Source organism: Panthera uncia, chromosome A2, assembly GCF_023721935.1.
Source record: "Panthera uncia isolate 11264 chromosome A2, Puncia_PCG_1.0, whole genome shotgun sequence".
In the NCBI taxonomy this organism is placed as follows: Eukaryota; Metazoa; Chordata; class Mammalia; order Carnivora; family Felidae; genus Panthera; species Panthera uncia.
The window spans coordinates 16031142-16057149 of NC_064816.1; the positions used below are offsets into that span (position 1 = coordinate 16031142).

Here is a 26008-nt window from a genome sequence, read left to right on the forward strand (position 1 = left end):
ATAAAACACAAACTTCATGATTGTATTAATTTAAAGTTCAAAAACAGATGAAAGTAATAGTGTTAGAAATCAGGACAGCAGTTAACCAAGGAAGGGGTGGGCAAGCAAAAGTGGGATAAAGGAGGGGCCTGAGGTGCTGGTAATGATTTGTTTCCTGATCCTGGGGCTCTTTACATGAATGTGTTTAATTTGTGAAAATGCATGGAGCTGTCCAATTAGGGCTTTTATTTTCTGTAGGTATAAAAATAAAAACCTCAAAAACATTTCAAGTAAAAAAGAGCAAAAAAAAAAAAAAAAGCCCCAAATAATTTATTTAACCAATGCTTAATGAGTGTGTGCATGTGTGTATCTTTTTAATTTTTTTTTAAACATTTATTTTTGAGACAGAGAGAGACAGAGCATGAACGGGAGAGGGAGAGAGAGTGACACAGAATCTGAAACAGGCTCTAGGCCCTGAGCTGTCAGCACAGAGCCTGACGTGGGGCTCGAACTCACGGAGCGCGAGATCATGACCTGAGCTGAAGTCGGTCGCTTAACTGACTGAGCCACCCAGGCACCCCTGTATATCTTTTTTTTTCCTGTATTATCTTTTTTTATGTTTATTTATTTTGAGAGAAGACAGAGACAGCGTAAGTGGGGGAGGCGCAGAGAGAGAGGGAGAGAGAGGAGCCTAAGCAGGCTCTGAGCAGAGACTGACTCGGGGCTCAAACTCATGAAACTGTGAGATTAGGACCTGAGCCAAAACCAAGAGTCAAATGCTTAACCGACTGAGCTACCCAGGCGCCCTGTGAGTATATATTTTGAGTCAAGCACTGGAGAAATACTGCAGAGCTAGGTATTCACTGAGCATCCAGAGCATCACATACTGGCCAGAGAAGACACAAACCAAGAAGTCTACCACATACATGCACGCATGAGACCCTGTGAGAAGCACAGAGGGCACAACCGTTTCAATCAGGGAAGGATAGATGGTTACGTGAGCATTTTCTAGGTGGACATGGTTGACAGGGTGGGTAATACAAATATAGAGAAGGACATTTCAAGGAAAGAGACTGAAAGACTCAAGGGTGCCAGGGAAATGTCGTTGGTGATGACTTTCAAGGGGAAGGTAGATAGGAAAAATCAGCAGGGAGATAATGCTGGTAAAGGTCGCATGAGGAAGAGCCCTTAATGTGGTACTAAGGGAGTCTTAACTATATCCTATAGGTAAGAAATTAATCAAGATTTCTAAAAAACAAAAACAGTATAATCAGAAATGTGCTGACAACTCAGAGCCTGGATCCTGTTTCCGGGTTCTGTATGTCCTTCTTCTCCGCCCGTTCCCAGCTCTCACTCAGTCTCTCTCTCAAAAATAAATGAACATTAAAAAAAAAAAAAAAACCAAAACAAAAACAAATATTTTACATATGATGAGGGTTTGCTGTGGTTTTAAATAAAAACATCTAAATAACCTACAGCTTAAATCTTTATAGTATCCTCTTATAAATGATAAGACTAATAATATTTATCATCAATGAGAGTATTTAAACATATTTAAACAAACATACTTAAAACTAACAGTGTCAAAGTTATTGAAAAGGAAAATCCCTCTTGCTCTAAGTCTTGCAGGTGGAACCAGACCTCGCTTCCAGAATTCTGACTGACCAGGAGCTCCAGGGGATATGGTAGTTTGGGATGTCATGAATCTCACATAAGGTAGAAAATTACAACCTTCTAAAAAATGCCAAAAGGCTACAGTACCAGAAGTGAGACCAGAGTGTGGAAGAAGTGGGGCCAGGATCTATAACTTGGATCCTGTATCTGGGATCAAGTATTTGGAAAACTGGAGGGGAAGGGTCACACCCAGACATATTTGCTTGTAGTAGCTCACCATCAGGAAGCTGAGCCCTGGACTAGCCAGCTCAAGGGCAGAGAAAAGAAGCCAGGATTCCTACACAGAGCCAGCCATAGGGTTGGCCAGTGGGATCTCAAGCCAATGGCAACAACCCCTAGCTATGAGAAGCAACATCCTCTGCAGATAGTCTTTCCAATCCCAATTTTAGCCGTTTAGAGCAAATGCCAAGAAAGGAAACCACCAAGACTGGGCAGAAATATTAATCAACAGTTTCAGCACTCAAGGACTGCCAATAGGAGATCTGAATCCCGAACCTTGGCACAGCCATGGATGCAACAGATAAGTAAAAGAGAGAATCGTAAAGATCTCTAACCAACAAAAAAATATTAGAGATATGCAGAGATTTTTTAAAAAACCCTAAAGATCAAAAGTTTTTCTAAATGCTTTATCCTTCAGGCCAGTCGTCTGCAGAGGCAAAAAACCAAAATGAAACAGGACACCTGGGTGGCTCAGTCAGTAGAGCGGGCAACTTTGGCTCAAGTCATGATCTCACGGTTCAAGAGTTCAAGCTCCACGTTGAGCTTGCTGCTGTCAACACAGAACCCACTTCAGATTCTCCATCCTCCTCTCTCTGCCCATCCCCTGCTTGTGCTTGCAAAAATAAATAAAACATTAAAAACAAAATAAAACCAAAAAAATTTTTTTCTAGAAATGAAGTCAGAGAAAACAGATTGAACTGGGTGAGAAGAAAATCACAAAACTATAAAACACATCTAAAGAAATGATCCACACAGAGACTACTGAGATGGGAAATATGAAAGCATGAAAGCTAAGCTAAACAAAATCAACAGTGGCTTTCTTCCATAATACAGCCATCAAAAATAGAGCATTATTAGAAATAAAGGGTGACAATGTATGAGAAAAAGGTTTAATTCACTAGAAAATGATTAACTTTTTATACTGTTAAACCTAATAAAAGAGTGTCAAATGTGTAACACCCAAACTGATAGAATGGTAGGGCGGAAATGAAAATGTGCCTCACAACAGGGATTTGAACATACTTTTCTCAATTTCAAGCTCATGTGGAACGTTAAAAAATACTGATCACAAATTAAGTCAAAAAGCAAGTTTTAACAAATTTTGAAAAGTCAATGACACACAAGCCAAGGTTTCTCACCATAATACAATAAAACTAGAAGTTTAAAATATACACGTAATTTCTCTGTGCTTAGAAACAGAATTTTGGAAATCAGTAAATATAGCACGAAAGGGGAAATGTAAAGTCTTCTTAAACTTACATTAGAAAAGAAAAACATGCTCAATGTTTACACATTGTGTTCTTGATAAGCAGGAAAATGGTAACAGAATATAGAAGGTACACAAACAACAAGAAAAAAATCAAAGAAATATAAAGCAAAAATACAACAGAGATAAAACATACACAATAGAGAGAATCAATATACCCCAAACTTGGTTCTTTGAAATAATAAAGGCAATAAATCAGTGTGACACATCGGGAAAAGAGAAAGAAGTCACAAAATAATTATATTACGACTGGAAGAAAGGTCCTAACTATTAATAAGTCAAAACGGAAGTGACAAAGTACTACGAAAACTTTAATGCCGAATAGAAAAATTAGATTAAATGAAGAAATTACTGGGGCACCTGGGTGGCTCTGTCAGTTAAGCGTCCAACTCTTGGTTTCAGCTCAGGTCATGATCTAACGGTTTTGAGTGCAAGCCCCACATCAAGCTCTGTGCTGACAGTGAGGAGCCTATCTGGAATTCTGTCTCCCTCTCTGCCCCTCCCCCACTCGTGCTGGCGTGCTCGCTCTCTCTCTCTCGCTCTCTCTCTCTCTCTCTCTCTCAAAACAAACAAATGAATGAATGAATGGACAAATTATTAGAAAGTATTTTACCAAACAGATTCAAGAAGAAAAAGAAGTCCTGAGGAGTCCCATAAAAAAACAAACAAACAAAAAAACTGGAATAATTAAAAAATTTAAACAAAACCACCACAGGTCCAGATGTTTTTACTGGGGGAGTTCTACCAAACTTTTAGGGAAGGGAGGATTATAATGTTACTTAAACTTTTCTAGAGAAAAGAAGAGAGAATACCCCTCCCCATTCTCTGAGGCTAGTATAACCTTGATTCACAAATCAGATACAGACAACAAATAACGAATATTAGAGGCCACTAGGCTAAATCTCATTCATAATCACAATGAAAATCTCCTAAGCAAAAAATCTGAAAGCAGAACATGGCAGTGTATAAAAAAGGCAATACATTATGACAAAATAATAGGATAGTATCGGAAAAGTAATTTAAAATTTATAAATCTGTAAGTTTATAGACTTATTTGATCACACCCATTAAGTGTCTGATAAAACTCAGTATCTTTCATGACAAGCTCTTGGAAAACCAGGGATACAAAAGAAGTTCCTGAGCCCTCAAAACTGTTATCGATAATCCTAAAACGAATGTCATCCTTCCTGGAGAGATGCATACAGTATTTCCTTTGAAATCAAGAGTAGGACATGGGTAACAGTATTACTATTTCCCTTTAATACTGCCATGGAAGTTGTAGCCCAGAGTGTCATTTAAGAAAAAGAAGAAAAGTAGTTATGATTGCAGAGAATAAAACTGTATACCTGAAAAAATCTGCAGAAAAGTTACTAGAAATAATCACAGGGTTTAGCAAGGCGGTTAGCTATAAAATTAACATACAAAATCAACCACATTTCGTATGTTAAAAATCAATTCCAGGTAAAGACACATGAAAAAACAAAAGCTAAATGGTATCTTAAAAGTGGTAATCATAAAATAAAGGACTAACTTTGGTCAATTAAAATTAAAGATTTCTTTTCATTAAAAGATGCCAAAAGGAAAGAACATGTAACCGAATGGTAGAAAACATATGCAGTACAGCAACTAGATCAATAGATCAGATTTCTAAAGGAAATCATAAAAACTATTAAAAAGTGACCAAATAACAAAAATAGCTGTGTTACAGCTGTGATATATGTATGCCCAGTAAATAGAAGATACTCAGATCAGTTATACAGAGATGTGTAATTTGAAACCACTATGGACTTCCAGCCTCCAGAACAGAGACATAAATGTTGTTTATAAGGCAAATAAATAAATAAATAAAACCACAACGGAATGTCACTTTATACCTACTATTATCAGCAGAGATTAACACTAGAAGTGTATGATCAAGTGTTGCTGGATGAAGTGTCAAGTGATACACTTGCTTTGGGGACAAAACCCAGAATTTCCTAAAACCCTGTAACTCACAGATTGATCCACGACAAAACAAGTTATACAAGAATAATCAAGGTTCAATGTTCAAAATATTCAATGCTCTAATGTTCCTTTATCAAAAAATTTGCCTTATGAAAAAGCGATACCCGAATTAAACGGAGGGCTGAGTGACTCCAACTCCTTGTCTCAGTTGTGGCAACTAGTCCACCAAGCACACGTCAAGGAGCAGTGGTGCCCTGTGGGGCACGTACAAGGTTGGACACGTGTCTGAGAACAAACAGGAACAAACCAAACTGCCCACCAGTAATAGAAGAATGGATGATTAAACAGGGCTATAATCACACAACAAAATATTTTACAGCAGTGGATATAAATGAACTGTGCCTATGTGGATAATGTAACTACATGGATATGCACTGAAAACATAATAGTAAAACAAAGTCTCAGAAGTCTAAATAAACCATGTTTTATAAAGCTGAAAAACAAACAAAATTACACCTAACATGTTAAGCGCATCTTTCAACTTTTTTTTTTTTTCTGGGCAGTGAGTGGCAAGAGAGCAAGAGACAGGGAGAGAAAATCTTAAGCGGGCTCCACATCCAGGACGGAGCCCGACATGGGCTCAATCTCACAACTGTTAGTTCATGAACTGAGTTAAAATCAAGAGTCAGACACTTAACCGACTGAGCCACCCAGGCGCCCCAAGAACATCTTTTCTTTGTGATACAAGTCACTTAAAAAGTAGTAGAACAAGATTCAAAATTTAGGATTCTTAGTGCTGGCGGCAGGAAGGTGAGAAGATAAGGGAGAAAGAGATGAAAATTACTGCGAATGCTCTAGTTCTTAGTTCAGATGAAATACGTAACACGCATTAAGACACATTCAAATATTAACAATGAAGAGATGTGAACAAAAACCAAACATAGGTGGGGTTAAAAAAAACACAACAAAACACCCTAACTTCCTAAGTTACTATTAACTGAATGTGCACTGGGCCACCTTTGCTCAGTCAGCTTAATTACAGACTGGGTATTGTGTGGGAGAAATGCAGTATTTTTTTAAAAAGATAATCTGCTTTTAAATAACTACCCACAACCTACAGCTCCAGATTCTAAAAGATTACACACTCCCCGTGTCTACTGTAAGGCAAGTCCAACTTGGTATTAACTCTTTTAATTAGCTAGGAGTCCAAGATGAACAGTTACATAATATTAATATTTATTCACATAATGGTGGTACAGTTAAAGATACCTTCTCTAAGGGGAGAAACCTGAAGACAAGCACTCAGACCTTTAACAAGACATCTATTAAGAGGTAATCATGAGTTGTGTATTCCTCAAGATGCTATGTGGAGGAGTATGTAAAGTGGTTTCTATCCTACAAAACATTTTTTCAAGCTGCTTTCAGACATCTTGGAAAAAGAAACGCAAAACAACAGCTTCTCTTTGGTCTGAATTCTGGTTGGAACTGTAAATGCTTAAGAGGCTGCAGTCCCTCACATATGCCATGTCATCTTGTTGATGTCTACAAAGTAGATGATTGGAAATCTTTCCCTACAAATGTGTGGTCTGACCCATGTCTGCAAAGATAAATGAAGAGGATACTAGAATGAATAAAATAAAAATCCCAACTTAAGCAAGTAGACACTTAACATAAACCAGTGGACCATGCGCCAAACATAAAAAGGAGGAAAAAATAAAAACTCCTTTGACTTGTAACTGAGTTATGAGGGGAATGCCCGGTCAGCTACGGGAAAATAACATCATAGCTCACAATCAGACCTTATGCTAGAGCAAGGGCTCTGTAAAGAGCAGACAGACAGTAACTATGCTCAGATCTGCAGGCTGTGTAAGTCTTAGCTGCAACTATTCACTTCTGCCATAGTACCACAAAGTCAGCCATGAAAGCAGCCTGAAGATGAATGAGCATGGTTGTGTTTCAATAAAACTTTACAGACACTGAAATGTGCATGTCATATAGTTAGTACGTGTCAAGAAATAACATTCTTCTTTTCATTTTTTCCAATCATTTAAAAATGTAAATACTACTCTTATTTATTCTGGGCTAAATAAAAACAGGTGGCAACCTGGATTTGGCCCAAGAACCAAAATTTCCTAGCCCCTGCTCCAGAAGAAAAGGGTGAGTTCTGGATCCAGACTGTCTCGGTTTGAATCCTGTCTCTGAATTTACTAGCTGAAACGACCCTGGTCAAGCTACTTAGCTGACAAATGCCTCATTCTGTTTATCTACAAAAGAATAATAGTTCATAGTGCTAACGATTAAATTATTTCATGCAAAATGCTAGTAACTGGCTCATAGTAAGTACTCAACAATATTATTATTAATAAATACAGTAGGCTGGACCCCAGACTTATCTATTAGCATAAGCCCTTGCAGTGGCCTTTGGCACCGCCTCAGTGACAACAACAGAGGGCTGTCATTCTGCCCTGAATTTCCAAAGGTCCTTCCCAATCTGGTATGTCATCTGTGACTTCTGGTTCCTGTGACTTTTTTTTTTGGTTGTTGGAAGCTGATTTTCTTTTTTCAAAATTTTATTTAAACTAGTTATTTAATATATAGTGTAATACTGGTTTCAGAAGAATTCAGTGATTCATCATATATAACACCCAGTGCTCATCTTAACAAGTGCCCTCCTTAATACCCATCACTCATTTAACCCATCCCCCACCAACCTCCTCATCAATCCTCAGTTTGTTCTCTATCATTAAGAGTCTCTTATGGTTTGCCTCCCTCTTTTTTTTTTTTTTTTTTTGAGAGAAAGAGGGCACAAGTGAGGGGCAGAGAGAGAGAGAGAAGCGGTGCTCGTGCTCACCTGATGCGGGTCTCAAGCTCACCGGAAGCAGGGCTTGAGCTCACCCAGTATGGGACTTGAACTCACAATTTGTGAGATCATGACCTGAGCCAAAGTCAGATGCTTAACAACTGAGCCACCGAGGCACCTCCTCTTTTTTTTTTTAAGTTTATTATTTTGAGAGAGAGTGCGATCAGCGTGGGGGCAGAGAGAGAGAACATCCCAAGCGGACTCCTCATTGTCAGCGTGGAGCCCAATGTGGGGCCCCAACTCACAAGCCTCAAGATCATGACCTGAGCAGAAATCAAGAGTCAGACGCTTAACGAACTGAGCCACCCAGGTGCCCCCCACCCAACTCTTTTTTCCCCTTTCCCATATGTTCATCTGTTTTGCTTCTTAAATTCCACATGAGTGAAATCATGGTATTTGTCTTTTTCTGACCTACTTATTTTGCTTAGTATAATACATTCCAGCTCCATCCACATTATTGCAAATGGCAGTATTTCGTGTATTTTGATGGCTGAGTAATATAGATATACACACATACACACACCACATCTTCTTTATCCATTCAACACCCGATGGGACACGGGCTCTTTCTATAGTTCAACACCCGATGGGACACGGGCTCTTTCCATAGTTTGGGTATTGTTGATACCATAAACACTGGGATGCATGTACTCCTTCAAATCTATATTTGTATCCTTTGGGTAAATACCTAGGAGTGCAATTGCTGGATCATAGGGTAGTTCTATATGTTAACATTTTGAGGAACCTCCATACTGTTTTCCAGAGTGGCTGCACCAGTCTGCATTCCCACCAACAGTGCAAAAGTGTTCTCCTTTCTCTGCATCTTCGCCAATAGCTGTTGTTTCCCGTGTGGTCAATTTTAGCCATTCTGACAGGCGTAAGGTGGTACCTCATCATGGTTTTGGTTTGTACTTCCCTGATGATGAGTCATGTTTAGCATCTTTTCATGTGTCCATTAGCCATCTGGATGTCTTCTTTGGAAAAATGCCCATTCATGTCTTCTGCCCATTTCTTAACTAAACTATTCCCCATGTGACTTCTGACTTTCCTGTATAGGGTCAAGGAGTGTTACAGAAGCACATGCCCTTGTCCCATTCTTTTAAAATGTTACTAATGGGTCAGGGATAGCCGACCAATCTGACTTACCAGGGGTCAGCAAACTATAGTCCTCCTGCCTATTTTTGCAAATACAATTTTATTAGAACACAGCCACACTCCTTTGTTTAAATATGGTCTATGGTTCCTTTTGCACTACAAAGGCAGATCTGAGTAGTTATGACAGAGGCCGGTATGCAAAAGCCTGAAATTTTTATCATGTGGGCCTTTATAGAAATGTCTGCTGACCCATGACAGAAAAATTCATGCTGTGATAGTTCTGCCTATGAATGAAGATACTCAGGAGAGGGCTACTCTCAAATTCTCAGTTTTCAATGTTGGGAATTGAGGGACAGTGGCAAATAGGGGAGGTGACCAGAACCCATGAAAATGCCTACCAAGGTGGTCATATTCTAGGGTGGACCTGTTCATCCTTGACTCATGGTTTTCATATCCTTTTACAATCCCCTTCCCGTGAGTGTGAGGCAAATGTGATGGGATGTTCATTTATATAAGATCCTGTCTTTTTACTACACTCACTCTAGACTCTCCTTGCCAGCTTGATGCAGCAAGCTGCCACACTGGGGAAGCCTACATGGTGAACAACAGCGGGTGGCCTCTAGTAGTTTAGGGCAGCTTCCAGCTGACAGCCAGCAAGAAACTGGAACCTTCAGCCCCACACCTGGAAGTAAATTGATTCTGACAACAGGAGTGAACATGGAGGCGGATTCTTCAGTAGTCAAGCCTCCAGATGAGAACACAGACCAGTCACCACCCTGAGTGCAGCCTTGTGATATCCTCAGCAGAGGACCCAGTAAGGCTGTGGCACAGACTCACGGAAGCAAGGAGATAAATATATCTTGTTTTAAGCCACTAACTTTATGGTAATTTATTATGCAGCAATGGATAACTATACACCTACTGAACTTCTGAATGAACCTCAACCAAAGATGAGAGGTAAATTAGCTGGCATCCATGACAGCAGTATCTTCAGACACTAGGAACAGGAAATGGTATTGCCAGTCTGGTTCCACTCTATCCCTTGCCCTGTCTCCCACAGATGCAGCACTGATACCACAACTGGCTCCGGTCCTCCGCCTCCATGTTTGCTCTGTGCCCCCAAACATGCTTTAGCTTGAGGGGTATGTGTCGCTCTCATCCTTAGAGAGCTGAGCTTCTGTCTCCTCCCATCACCAAGCCAGAATGCTGTCCTTCATGGGCACCATATCTTTTTCCTAGCTTCTGCAATCAAGTGCTTCCTGCTCTAGTGAGGATAATACTGCCAGCAAAACCAGAATGAGGAGATCTAGAAACCATCTCCTAAAGAGTTGAAAGAACTGGGAAAGTTAGTGTGGAGGACAGAACAAAATGCTTGCAAAAGTAATAAATAACGATGATCTGGTGGGAACTCTTCTATTTCCTGCACGTCATCTGTAAATTGTCAGCAGGTAATTTCTAAAATAGACTGAATCCGGGGCGCCTGGGTGGCTCAGTCGGTTGAGCGTCTGACTGGCTCAGGTCACGATCTCGCAGTTCGTGAGTTCGAGCCCCACGTCGGGCTCTGTGCTGACAGCTCGGAGCCTGGAGCCTGCTTCAGAGTCTGTGTCTCCCTCTCTCTGTCCCTTTCCCGCTCATGCTCTGTCTCTCTCTGTCTCTCAAAAATGAATAAACGTTAAAAAAAAAAATTAAAATAGACTGAATCCTGTTATTTCTCTTCCCTGGGGACTTTTCAACTTCCATGAGGTAAAAGCCCTTCAAAATCACCCCCCCCCCCATACATCTATACAGCTGCACCTGGTCACAGTACCTGCTCCCCACAGACTTCTTGGCATTATTTCCAGAATATGCCACACGTGTTCATCCTTTTTTTCCTTTTTCATTATTGTTTAAAAGGTTACCTCCTCTGTGAAGCCTTCCCTAACTGACCCAGTCAGAACTTGTGTTTCTTCCACATGCGCCTCTTTCTATAACTGTATTCGTTTCTTTCCTTCCTTCTTACCTACCTTACCCACCTACTTACAATGTCTCCCCACCCTAACGGAATATCCTTCAAGGACAAGTGTTTAATTCAGTGATTCATAAAGTGTGGGCCAGGTACCAAACCCCCTCCCCTGGTCATGGAAATGTCCCCAAGGTCAAAACTATTTTTATAACAACACAAAGATTGTCATTTCCCTTTTCACTCTCATCTCCCGCAAATGTGGAGTGTGGCTTCCCAGAGGCTGCATGACACATGATGATGTCAGCTACAGCAGACGTGCACCTGTGTATTGTTCTGGTTTAAAAGTTTCTGTTTTAACTTCTGATACAGTAAATATCAACAGATAGAATTCAAATAAATTAACACATTTTGGGTTCCTCATTATTTGTAAAGAATATAAAGAAGTCCTGAGACCCAAAGAGCTTGAGAACTGCTAGTCCTATAGATTTTGTCTTCTCAGGGAAGAACAAAATAAGGCCCATGGTGGGAACTCACTCAACCCTTCTGGAATCTGATCGTGTCATTCTCTGCATTAAAGTTCAAGCATTCCATAGAGCTGCCAATATACAGTCCAAGCTTGCATCACCCTGTCACTCTCTGTGACTTTGCTCCAATCTAGCTGCGCATCATCTGATCTCTCCATGTCCTTATTTGAACTCTGGGTTGAGGCTAACCTGGTTTACACGTCCCACCCTCTGTACAACCTTCTGTTACCATTTTTGTGCCTTTGCTCACATTGTCCTACAGAACCGAATACTTGCTCCAATATGGCTCGGTGACCTCCTAAATCTCTTTTTCAGCGTTCAGCTCAAATCCCTTCTTTGTAAAGTCTTCCCCAGTCTAAACTTACATGTCTCTTTGTGCTAACTCTTACGGCACCTCCCAAGTCCAGTCCCCCTTGAACAATTAATACTATGTATGCTTCATTACATCCCCAATCCTCCCAACACAGAATGATTTTTTCCACGTATGTGTAGCTCATCACAAAAAAACAGTCCCAATTAATAGAGGATCTACTTATGTCTTATATGGTAGCCCACAGCAAGAGATCTCTAACAAGTAACCAAAAAGCCTAACTTGATAAAGTCCCCAAAAAGCATTACATAATTGTACTACATAATGGAAGCCAATTTCTCCCTAAAAATATGTATCCTACCATTTAGTAAATATGGGTCATTAGACAAATCACTTAAATTCTAGCCAGTATGAGCTAGTCCCTAGATGTTAAGTGTCCAATTATGAGCTCCTCAGAAGTCTGACTCTATCCTTCACTGCCTCTTGAAATAGGTCTGAAAGAGCCCTTCAAATAGAACCTTGACAGAGAGAAGAGAGAAGCCACTCCACATGATGGAAGTCTGATGATCAAATACTGTTCTGTTTTCTTAGGTTCACTAGCCTCGCATGTTTCACACATGGTGTTTTAGAAGTGCCTGATTTGTAAAATGGTATGAAGTCCTCACAGTGAGAAGAATGAGGCTATTTATAAGCGATGAATAGTATCTCAGGCAAGAACTGTAACAGTCACTTCTGGGCTTTCAGTTCCGAGAAAGTGACCCTTTCAATATTATCACTTTCAAGATGTTCTTCTTAATCTCCTGATGGGTTAGAGACTAGTTTTTATCCTTCGTGAAAACTAGAAGTGATTAATTGGGTTCCTCCACACAGAACTGTGACAAATGGCTCAAGATGCATTCTTTGGAGTCCTGTACTCCACAGGATGTCAAGGAACTTGGTGGACAATCCACTCAGTGACATAAAAGAATCTTCTCTGAATATTCTATTTGTGACTCAATATCCCTAGAGCATACATAGTCAACTGTAAGGAATAAACATCATTTAACATAATCTTTCAAATTTCTCTAAGCCAGGATTAAGATACATAAATCAATTCACAGTAGCAAAAAATTAAATAAAGAAAACCAATACCTGAGATCATGAAATGGGAAGTTACCAAGGTTAAGTCTTTGACAGACCCTTGAACATGTAAATTCCAACTCCCTGGGGAAGGACTGGCAACCAAAAAAGGGACTAAGATGCACTGCACTATGACAATCATACAGGAAAACGTCCTTATTCCTAGGAGATGATGCATGCTGAGTGATTTAGAGTGCAAAGAATCATGGTATCTATAACTTACTTTGAAATAGTTCACCAAAAACAATAAAATAAAAATCATTTAGACTGCTGGATAGATAAATATGGCAAAGTTGAACCTAACTAGTAGGCACATGAAATATCACTGTGCTACAATCACTATTTCAGTATTGTTTGGCTACAAGTAAACATGTTATTAGAAAGGCTATTCTGTTTAGACCCCATGTTAATTAAAGAAAAATCTAATAAATGTGTTTAATAAAAGTTTTCTTAGGGGGCAACTGGGTGGCTAAGTTGATTAAATGTCCAACTCTTGATTTTAGCTCAGGTCATGATCTCACGGAGACTGAACCCCAAGTCAAGTCTCGAGTTGAGCTCTGTGCTGATGGCTCGGGCCTGCTTGGGATTCTCATTCTCATTCTCTCCCTCTCTCTCTCTCTGTCCCTCTCTCTCTCTCTCTCTCACACACACACACACACAAAGATAAATAAACTTAAAAAAAAAAAAAAGTTTTTGTGGTGCCTGGGTGGCTTACTCAGCTGAGCATCCGATTCTTGATCTCGGCTCAGGTCATGATCTTGCAGTTCAGTGGGTTAGAGCCCCGAATCGGGCTCTGCACTGATGGCACAGAGTCTGCCTGAAATTCTGTCTCTCCTCTCTGTCCCTCCCCCACTTGTGCACGCACACACTCTCTCTTAAAATAAGTAAACTTTAATAAAAGTTAGGGGTGCCTGGGTGGCTCACTCGGTTGAACAACCAACTTCAGCTCAGGTCATGATCTCACAGTTCATGAGTTCAAGCCCCATGTCGGGCTCTGCACTGACAGCTCAGAGCTTGGAGCCTGCTTCAGATTCTGTGTCTCCCTCTCTCTCTCTCAAAAATAAATAAACATTAAATGAAAAATTAAATAGAGTAAAAAAAAAATCTTTGATTTTCAAATATATTACATAAGTTATTTGGAAAATAAATCAACTTAACAACTCCTAGATGTGTGGTATTCTCAGCCTAATAGAATGAGTTTTAAAAATACAGGTCAGACTCATGCTCTTCTGCTCGAACCTCCTCCCCCCATTGGCTCCACCCTACCTAGAGTAAAAACTAAAATGTTACAGTGGTCCACGAGGCCCTCATCATTTCCCATGACCTCCTCCTCAGTGCAATCCAGCTACTTGTCCATGATACCCCCTTGCTATTCCTCAACTATGCCAGGCAGCTCCCATCTCCTATCTGTACACTGATTGCTCCCAATGCCTAGAGCACTCTGACCTTCCTTTGCCTCATTTACAGCTTCATCCAAATGTCACTTTCTTGATAACATATTCCCTGACCTTTACTTGAAAATCGCAATTCCACACACTTCACAATTTATCTTCCTACCCTGCTTTAATTTGTACCATACCACTTATCAACCAACAAACTGTTTCTACATATTTGTATTTAATTTACACAATCTATGTTTTTATATACCATATATTTCATCTTCCACCTTGAAAAGATACAATCCTGGGGCACCTGAGTGGCTCAGTCAGTTAAGCCTCTGACTCTTTTTCGGCTCAGATCATGATCTTGAGGTTTGTGAGACAGAGCCCTGTAGCACAAGGAGTCTACTTGGGATTTGCTCTCTCTGCCCCCCCCCCCCCCCGCATGCACACTCTCTAAATAAATGAATAAACAAACAAACAAACAAACAATTCTTGCAGTTGCAGGTGGGGATTTTGGTCTGCTTTGGTCAACAGTACCCTAGCATCTAATACACAATGAAACAACACAATAACATAACACATTTACAGTCTTATTTATCCCTATGAGTTTAAAACAAAAAAAAGTCTAGCTTAAGACGGACCTCCCATTCAAGAATGCTTATGCGGTATAAGCTCATACACTGAATCACTCTGATGAAATTTTGCCGTGGGTTTCTTAGCACTTGATCTTGTAGAGATGAATCATCCAGCTGCTCTTCCTGGTACATGTGCCTGTCTCCTTATACAGCTCCTATAGGTTTATAAGAGGGTCTGGGTCTTTCCCCATTATATTTCTCATAGGATGTAAGGCAGGACAGTATGATGGAGCTATCAAGTCTTTAATGATCCTTGTTCAATGAATGAAAAATGCACAGACGCACCACATATGCTACTTCTGGCAGCATGCTACAATAAAAAGAGGGTGAGCTTTAGGATCAGAGATTTAGGTTCAAAATGTAGCTCCGATTCTCACAAGTCTACGTAACCTGCCAAAAACTTTCTTGGTTTTACAATAAAAACAATACCGCTTCCTCCAAAGAGTTATCCAGAAAAGAAACTCAAAGGATTAATCAGAAAATTCCTATATAATGTGTCACGGATATAGACACTCAGAAAGAAATGATGATTTTCAGCACCTTCTGAAAAATGTTTAAGAATTCTTTTTTTTTTTTTTTTATCTTAACTTCCTTTACCTTCCCCTATAACCCAGGGCAAATAAAACCTGATAATAATTTTAGGTAAATTCAAGAGGTCTCAAATATCAGTATTATTTTTCTATTCCTAGAATGGTCTCTGACCAAACAAAAACAAAAGACCACACAAATTTAGAGACGTCAGAAGATACTGGTGAATGACTAGAGTGAAAGAGGACAGACAAGCCCCTCCTGATAAGCGAGCACTCGTTTCTTAAATGAAAATAAGAGGTGTTTCAGACCTTCATCTATTTTTACTTCCATTTTACCAAACGCCCCCCGCCCCCAATACAAACTCTCAATGAAGTTAGATAGGTTAATGGGAGAAATCCAAGAGTTGTTCTGTATTTCATAAGAAAACTTATTTTTTCCTGTATGATCATTTACCATTGTTAATATATACAAGTTAACACATGCGGAACATAGTAAAATAAATATCACAATAAACAGTATGTGAACCTCCCACTCAAGTACATCATCTTGATAAGAAAAATCCTACACCATTCTATTTCAAATCAGCGTGCTATGTGATAAGGTGCTATTTTGTTATACCAAGTGTCAGTTTAAATGTAAATCTGAGGGGTGTCTGGGTGGCTCAGTCAGGTAAGTGTCCTGACTCTTGATCCTGGCTCAGGTCATGATATCATGGTTCACGAGATCAAGGCCCTGCATCGGGCTCTGTGCTGACAGCGCAGAAGCTTCCTGGGATTCTCTCCCTCTGCCCCTTCCCTGCTTGCGCTCTCTCTCCTTCTCAAAATATGAATGAATGAATGAATGAATGAATAAATAAATATTTATGTAAAATTGATATAGGTAAAGCTTGGTATAATTCCTTCTGGAAACATGCTTGTAATCCAAAGCATTTGTGTATCAAAGCGAATTTCAAGAACCACTGGCTCATACAGAGAAAGACAGATACCATATGGTTTCACTCTTATGTGGATCCTGAGAAACTTAACAGAAACCCATGGGGGAGGGGAAGGGAAAAAAAAAGAGGTTAGAGTGGCAGAGAGCCAAAGGATAAGAGACTCTTAAAAACTGAGAACAAACTGAGGGTTGATGGGGGTGGGAGGAAGGGGAGGGTGGGCGATGGGTATGGAGGAGGGCACCTTTTGGGATGAGCACTGGGTGTTGTATGGAAACCAATTTGACAATAAACTTCATATATTGGAAAAAAAAAAAAAAAAAAGAACCACTGGCTCAATTGTGATTGTGTGATGTTCGGTGTCACGTACTACTCATATTGCAAGATATCACTCATTTATCAAGTTACAATTTATTAGAAATGTTTGCTCGTGTTGTGGAACACTCGCAGAATAAGTTACTTGCAATCCAAGGTTTTACTGTACTTTCTTTCCTCTATCTCCCCATTTGAAATGTGAATGAGAAGGAAAGGAGGTACACTGTTAACTTCACATAATTTTGTTGAGCCAAGTCCACAGCAAGAACCATTTGTTATCTCCTAATTTATTTTATTAGTCACAGCCCAATATAAATCACATTAACTATCATAAGTCAGTGTTAAGTTATAGAATTCTATTTACAACACATCCCGAAACATTCACGTTACGCTGGTATTTTCTTTATGCCTTACTAAATGGTAAAAGGACTCAAATTCTGTTGCTGCAACTAGTTAAGTATCCACTGCAAATCAGAGAAGTTATCTGATAGGCTATTTCCAGACACTATGAATGAATTTTACTTTTCATGCCATTCAAAGAATCATCCCCTGTCGCCTCCAGTGCTACCTGCAGCAGTCTGATCCAAGCTTTGCACACTGTGAAAAGCATACATTCACTACTGGGTCAGACTGAGGTTACTAGATTTTGTTTTTGTCCTCTTAAATCCTGCTAAACTAGAAATAGCTAAGTTTGCAATCTGTTTTTTAACCACTAATTCTCTAGGGTATCACCTACCAAAATTTTAAAAACAGATTTACATGTAAAAACATGTCCCTCATTTTGCATAGTACAGAAACTCCTTTGAATCAAATTAAGAAGGCTGTGCCAATCCTTTTCAATTCCATGACCACAGGGAACCAAAAGACCCTACAAATGAACCCAAACCACAAAAAAGTCGAGGAAAGTGACACATTTCCCAGGCATTCAATAGGCTCAGGCTTCCCCTGCCTGAGCTGGGCACTGCCTGCTGGTGCAGAATCAACAAAAAGCAACAGAGATGTGGCTTGGCTTGCTGATTTGGGTATCTATCTAAGACAAAAATAAGTGAGCTTCCAAACTAAGAAATAGTGTACATACTCTGCTAAGAACAGGTCAATAATTTGCACTTAGGGTTAGAGTGAGAGGTTTTTGATAAATCCGGAAATCTGTTCCCAGACGTTATCTACAAAATGTGACAGCAAGACTGACACTTTTAAGAAAGCAGAGGGAACAACAGCGGAAGGACCTATGCAAACCCATGGAGACCATAAAATTTTAAGTTTGAAGAGACCTCACTGATGTCTACTCAAACCACCCAGAACAGAGCACCAGGAGGCAAATGTATCATCTGTGGAGTACTGCCCAGCAATTTTAATTTGTACTTCACATTACCTTTATTCTATAAGAATGTAAGAGACAAAAAAAAAAAGTGACTGTAGCTGAAGTCTAAGTGTATAAATTGTATGTGACTGAGACAGAGATGGAATCAGGCAAGGTGACAGCAATAAACGTTTAGCTTGAGTTATTCATCAGAAATTGTTTCAGAATGGGGGTGCCTGGGTAGCTCAGTTGGGTAAGCATCCAACTCTAGATTTCAGCTCAAGTCATGATCTTATGGTGAGTGAGAGAGACCAAGCCCCATGTCAGGCTCTAAGCTGACAGCATGGAGCCTTCTTGGGATCCTCCCTCTCTCTCTGCCCCTCCCTTGCTCATGCTCTTTCTCTCAAAATAAATAAATAAACCTTAAAACAAAAAAAGAAACTGTTTTGTAATGAATGAAAAGAAAAATATTAATGCACAATGTAAGAAATGTTGGGAATCGGGTGCCTGGGTGGCTCAGTTGGTTAAGAAACATTGGGAATCAACTACTGATAATTCTATATAAAATATCTTACTTGGTGTGAAAATTAGCCTCTGTTAACATACAGGAACACTGCCATTTGAGAAGCCAGGTACTGCTAAGAAGCTACTTTACTAAAATTTTACTGCTCTCATGATAAGTTAAATAAAAATAGATGAGTAAAGTCCTTAATAGCAAAAATGTCATCTGTCCAATATCACAGACTGGCATAGCTATAGCAATATGTTATAGAGAGTACTTAATCATCATTTTCACATCACAGATGAGAGAACTCAGAGCTAATGAAGGTAAATAGCTTTTTAAAGTCCTATGCCTCTACAGGGAGAACCAAAGTCTGCAAAATCCTAAAATCTAACAGACAATATGCTGTCTATAAGAGACCTATCTTAGGTCCAAAGACACAGAAAGACTGAAAAGTAAATTAATGGAAAAAGATATTTCATACAAACACAGTAACCCAAACAGAGGTGGAATGGTATGTTAGTATCCGCTAAAAGAGACTTTTAGGCAAAAAAGATTACAAGAGAAAAAGGGGTTATATAATGATAAAAGGGCCGATCCACCAAAAAGATAGAACAATGATAATATATGCAACTAACAACAGAGCCTTAAAATATATGAAGCAAAACCAGACAGAACTGAAGAAACATAGTTCAATAATTGTTGGAAATTTCAAGACATCATTTTCAATAAAGTAAAGACCAACCAGAAAAATGATAGACAACTTGAACAACACTATAAACCAGCCACACCAAACACACACAGAAAATGCCATTCAACAAGAGCATAATGCAAAAGGAATATTTTCCAGGACAATGTATTAGGCAACAAAAGTCTCAGTGAATTTTAGAAGATAGAAACCACACAAATTATCTTCTCTGAATACAATGGAATAAAATCAGAAATCAGTAACAGAAGGAAATCTAAAAACTTCACTAATTGGTATATATTAAACCATTCATTCTTAAAACAACCCACAAGTCAAAGAAGAAACCAAAAGGGAAGTTATAAAACACTTTGAGAAAAATGAACACGAAAATGAAATATGTCTAAATTTATGGATTGCAGTAAAAAGGAGTGCTGAGAGGGATATTAACATGGAAGTCAACATTAATAAATTTCTCAAATCAATATCCCATCCTCCAACGTAAGGAAGTATTAGAAGAGCAAACTTAAGCAAAAAGAAGCAGAAGAATGAAGATTACAGTGGAGATAAATGAGAATAGAAAAACAATAGAAAGAATCACTGAAATCAAAAGTTGGTTCTTTAAAAGATAAAATTGACAAGTCTTTAGATTGATGAAGGAAAAACAAAAACAAAAACCAAGAGTGGACCAAAGTACTAAAATCAGGAATGAAAATATGGATATTACTACCAAACTTACAAAAATAAAAAGGAATGTAAAAAGACATGGTGGGAAAAAAAAAAAGCTTTACTGCCATATAATTCATGATCAACCCATTAAAAGAGTACAATTCAACGAATTTTAGTATATTCCCACATACGTGCAACCATTACCACAGTAAATTTTAAAATCTTTCCATCACCTCAAACAGAAACCCTATACCTTTTAGCTATCATCCTCCTTTGCGCCTCTTCCTCCTAGTCCTAAGCAACCATTAATGTACTTTCTGTCTCTACAAATCTGCCTGTTTATATTTCATATAATTAGAATTAAATAATATATTTTCTCCTCACTGTTTTTTTTTTTTTTTCAATGTTTATTTACTTTTGAGAGACAGAGAGAGACAGAGCATGAGCAGGGGAGGGGAAGAGACAGAGAGAGGGAGACACAGAATCCAAAGCAGGCTCCAGTCCCCAAGCCGTCAGCACAGAGCCTGACGCAGGGCTCGAACTCATGAACAGTGAGATTATGACCTGAGCAGAAGTCGGACACTCAACGGACTAAGCTACCCAGGCACCCTTCCTCTGTTTTTCTTTCTACATACCATGTTTTCAAGGATGATCCGTGATGTCACATATGTCAATACTCCATTCCATTTTATGGCTGAATAATATTCCATTTTAATACCACATTTTGTTTACCCATTCATCAGCTGATGGACATTTGCATTGTTTTCACTTTTGGTTGTTATGATTTGTGTTTGTGTGTGTGTGTGTGTGTGTGTGTGTGTGTGTATGTGTGTGTGCGGCCAACAGGTGAGACAATGTATATGAAATGGACAAATTTCTAGAAAGGCACAAACTATAAAAACTGACTCAAAAAGAAATAGAAAACCTAAACAGACTTGCAACAAGTACATAGATTGGAATCAGTTCTTAGAAAACCAAACCAAACCAAACAAAATAACAACAAAAATAACCCATGGGACGCCTGGCTCAGTCAGTTAAGCATCCAACTTCAGCTCAGGTCATGATCTCATGGGTCATGAGTTCGAGCCCCTCACTGTGTGAGCTGGAGCCCTGCTCTGGGCTCCACACTCTCTCCCACTTCTCTCTGCACCTCGTGGGAGTCTCTCTCTCTCTCTCTCTCTCTCTCTCTCTCTCATGAATGAATGAATAAATAAATAAATAGAAATGTGAATACAGTTTAAAAAAAAATCAGGACTTGATGGTTTCCCATGTGAATTCCAGAAAACACTTAAAAGAAGAATGAACATCCATAATTCTCCTATTCTTCAAAAAATAAAATAAAATAAAATACAGAACAATTCCTGACTCATTCTTGGAAGCCAGTATTACCTTGACATCAAACCAGATAAAGATACCACAAAAAATGAAAAGCAATAAACAAATGTCCCTTATGAATACAGGTGCAAAAATCCTCAACAAAATACTAGAAGCAAACTAAATCCAATGGAATATTATAACTCCCATAATCAAGTGGGATTTATCCCAGAAACCCAAAAGTGGCTCAACAGGCAGGAATCAATTAATACAACATATATAAAGAATAAGGTAAAAATACCACATGGCCATCTCAACTGATACAGAAAAAGCAATTGGCAAATTCCAACATTTTCTGGATAAAAACATTCAACAAATTATAGAGAGAATTTTCCAAATTTGATAAAAGGAATCTAGGAAAAGCCAACAACTAATACCATACTTAATAACAAAATGCATTCCTCCCAAGATCAGGAAAATAATCTCATTTACAATAGCATTCAAAAGAAAAAATACACAGGAATAAATGTAACTAAAGGAAATATAAAACATGTGTCAAGAACATACAACTAAAAACTTCAAAACAATGCTTAAAGGAGACCTAATTAAAGGGAAAGGCATGGGGCGCCTGGGTGGCGCAGTCGGTTGAGCGTCCGACTTCAGCCAGGTCACGATCTCGCGGTCCGTGAGTTCGAGCCCCGCGTCAGGCTCTGGGCTGATGGCTCGGAGCCTGGAGCCTGTTTCCGATTCTGTGTCTCCCTCTCTCTCTGCCCCTCCCCCATTCATGCTCTGTCTCTCTCTGTCCCAAAAAATAAATAAAAAACGTTGGGGGGAAAAAAAAAAAAAATAAAAAAATAAAGGGAAAGGCATCCTGTATTCATTGAGACTTCATACTGTTAAGATGGCAACACTCCACAAATTGAATGCAAATGAAAACCACAAGAATACCACTTCACATCCACTTGTGGTTTATTTTTTAAAAGGGTGGGGGAGGGGGAACCAAGTGTTGGTGAGGATGTGGAGAAGTTGGAACATTCATACATTGCTGGTGAAAACCTAAAATTGTACAACCACTAAGGAAAACAGTTGAGTTGTTTCTCAAAAAGCTAAACATAGAATTATCAATTCCATTCCTACCAAAAATCGAACAAACTATGTTCACAAAACAGTAGTCACCGTTCATAGCAGCATTATTCAAAATAGTGAAAAAGTGACAACAGTACACATATACATGAACTCATAAATGGATAAGTAAAATATGGAATATCCACTGAAAGAATATTATTCAGCACAGAAAGGAATGAAGTGCTGATTTTACACTACAACATAGATGAACCTGAAAACCTTATGCTAAGTGAAAGAAGTCAGACTCAAAAGCCGACATAATGTATGCTTCCATTTACAGGAAACAATACAGAATAGGCAAATCCATAGAGACAGAAAGCAAATTAGTGGTTCCCAGGGCTCATGAGAGAAACAAATGGGAAATGACTGCTTAATTGGTATGGGATTGTCTTTTGGGGTGATCAAAGTGTTCTGGAATTAGATACTGGTGACAGATACACAACACTGTGAACGTACCAGAAGCCAGAATCCAGAACCTGGATTCTATACTTTTAAAGGATTAAAATGGGAGGATTTTATGTTATGTGAATTTTACCTCAATTAAAAAGTAATGAAAAACAACAATGAACTTAAACCTACCCAGCAACTTATAAATTGAAATAATCACAAAAGTCCTTTCAGTATTCTTATGTCTGTATGCTCAAAAACTAGATCTAAAAACAGTTATCATTAGGGGAGCCTGGGTGGCTCAGTTGGTTAAGTGTCTGACTTTGGCCCAGGTCATGACCTCACAGTTCTGAGCTTGAACCCCATGTCAGGCTTTGTGCCGACAGCTCAGAGCCTGGAGCCCGTTTCAGATTCTGTGTGTCTCTCCCTCTTTCTGCCCCTCCCTGGCTCATGCTCTCTCTCCTTCAAAACTAAATAAACAATAAACAAACAAACAAACAAATAAAAATAAAAACAGGTATCACGAGGTGCCTGGCTGGCTGAGTCAGTCGGTGAAGTATGTGACTCTTGATCTCGGAATTGTGAGTTTGAGCCCCATGCTGGGTATAAAGATTATTTAAACAAACCAACCAGCCAACAAACAAATAAATTTTAAAAACTGGCATCAAATACTTCACAGCTGTGACGTTATTAACAGTTCTGAAACAGCCTTTAAATTCTATCTACCATAATAGAAAATGATAGGAGAAAAAAATCAAATGTTAATCTTAAGGACAAATTGATACTGATCATTGTTCTTGCTTTTAAGCACAAACAAACCCAATTATTTTATTTATTTATTTTTTTTTTTAATTTTTTTTTTTTTAACGTTTATTTATTTTTGAGACAGAGAGAGACAGAGCATGAACGGGGGAGGGTCAGAGAGAGAGGGAGACACAGAATCGGAAGCAGGCTCCAGGCTCTGAGCCATCAGCCCAGAGCCCGACGCGGGGCTCGAACTCACGGACCCGTGAGATCGTGACCTGAGCTGAAGTCGGAGGCTCAACCGACTGAGCCACCCAGGCGCCCCCAAACCCAATTATTTTAGCAAGTTGAGAGGAAAATACAGCATCTACTACCCTTGCCCGTGGGGACAGCTGTGACTCACCAAGCTTCTCTGGCTCATCAGGTCCCGTGCCTGCAATGCAACTGCTCTCCAGGCCATACGTGGGGTCCACTTTCCCAGAGGCTCGAGCTGCTTCTTGTACTTTCTTGACGTGAGCTTCAACCAATTCCAGTGGTACCTCCTCTCGGACCCGAGAAAACTCCTCTGTTCAAGAATCAAAATGCAAGCATGACCTAGTGTGCAAATATTTGCTTTAACATAGACCACTATGGACTCTGACACATTAGTGTCTTACAAGCACTGACCTTTCTGGGTGCTCAGGCTTATCTATTCCAGCAAAACAAGAATGCCAAATGAGGTAGTCACGTACGCTGATGAAATTCTAAGATTGTACATTTTAACTTATGTGTCGCAGTATCCTGCTGTGTAAGTAACAAAGATCTCTAAATTTCCGTCTGTAACAATCAAAATTTCTGCCCAAACTTAACCTAACTCTGCAAGCTAGATTGATAGTAAAGAAAATAGCAAGGATTAAACAACTAGAAAGCTGAAAAAGAGTTTATAGTGTGACAAAGTTCTAATTGTAATAAAATCCAACAACGTTAAATGGTTCCTTTTGCTGGTTATGTCAAAGTCCAAATGAATCATAAAATATACGACAAAAAACTGTTTTGCCCCTCCAATTCTTAATAAATGCTCTTAATTTTAAAACTATGAATTTTAAGTGCTTTAGTTAAAAATGTTGTAATACTCTTTAATACGGTAGCTTAAAGAGGTAATGTCTGACTTTCTGCTAACTGAAATAAACACAGCAGCTGATAACCTGCCATTCAGAGACAACACATATATAAAGGCAAGTACTAGGCTATTATCTGAAACTACTGTGCTGATAACACGGTTCAGGAAAGTCCATACCCAAAGCTGCTTTTGCTGCAGCAGATGCCACACGAGGGTCCACCACGGATGCCAAAAAAGCAACAGTGCTCATGACTGGGTTTCCTGACTGACTGAAAGGGACAGGCTGGTAAGCTAGGGGCCCCAGGGAGGCATCCGAATTCTCAAGGTACGGGTCCTCAATAGGAAGCCTCAGAAAGTGGAGGATGCATTCATCCTGAGTACGACTTCCGACATGCTCTGACACTTTGTTCCAATCATCCTTGTACATCTCCAGGGCCTACAACAGAAAAATCCAGGTGCTTTAGTATCAGGTAACAAGGAACTAATACGTAACAATATCAAAAGCCTATGACTGTTCTTAAAAACAGTTCGGGGTTTAAAAAAATAATAATGAAAATGATTATACTTGATGTAAGAAAATAGGTAGATTTGATTGCTTTTCTAATTACATTAAATCTCAGGCAAGAAAAATAAAAAACACATATATAAAAGGAAGAAAAAGTGTCTTTCACGAATACACACATGACTGTTTACATAGAAAATCCTAGTAAGTCCACAGAAAAATACTAAAACTATAAAGTTTAGCAAGGTCAGAGGATAGACAGGTAACAAAAACTCAATTATATTTCTCTATGTATAAGCAATGAAAAGTTTTCAACAGGAAAAAAGTCTTTAAGATAGCACAAAACCGAAATAACTAGGAACAAATGTAATAAAGAATATGTAAGAACAACATGCTTGAAAAAAATAAAACACGCTGAGAGAAATTAAAGACCTAAATAAATCAAGAGATATACTGTATTCATCCATTAGAAGACCCAATATTATTAAGATGTCAACTCTCTCCAAACAGAATAGCAGGTTCAACACAATCCCATTCAAACTCCAAGTCTTTATTGTTAGAAATTAAGAAACTGAGGCTAAAATTTATGAAGTATATAAATTTCCAATTTAAAAATTTATTCTTCAGAGAAAAATGCTGAAAAACCCTCAAAAAGAGTAAAAGCAGTCTCTAAGGGGGAGAGGGACAGAAGGTTGTAAAGAGAATCAGAAATACGTGGTACGAAGAAAGTCGAGGAATTAACTGGGTAAGCACCTATTCAGTAGCTAACCAAAGCTGCTGTTCTCACAGGATTCACAACCAGGGGCAATTCTGCCTCCTTGGGGACATTTGGCAATGTATGCAGACATTTTGGGTTGACACAACTGAGGAGGTGCTACTGGCATCTAGTGGGTAGAAACCATGGATGATGTTAAATATTCTCTTTAATGCACGTAAGAAGAGCCACCACAACAA

General features: G+C 39.0%; 1 protein-coding gene across 1 annotated transcript in view; it reads right to left on the reverse strand.

The window, feature by feature from the left end:
- SMARCC1 (SWI/SNF related, matrix associated, actin dependent regulator of chromatin subfamily c member 1) overlaps positions 1–26008 on the reverse strand; it is a 173598-nt gene that overhangs the window by 51026 nt on the left and 96564 nt on the right. Inside the window, exons 21-22 of the mRNA XM_049639431.1 lie at positions 24730–24988; positions 23857–24018 (exon numbers count right to left, since the gene is read on the reverse strand). Coding sequence (XP_049495388.1) covers positions 23857–24018; positions 24730–24988 — 421 coding nt within the window. The remainder of the gene's footprint in view (positions 1–23856; positions 24019–24729; positions 24989–26008) is intronic.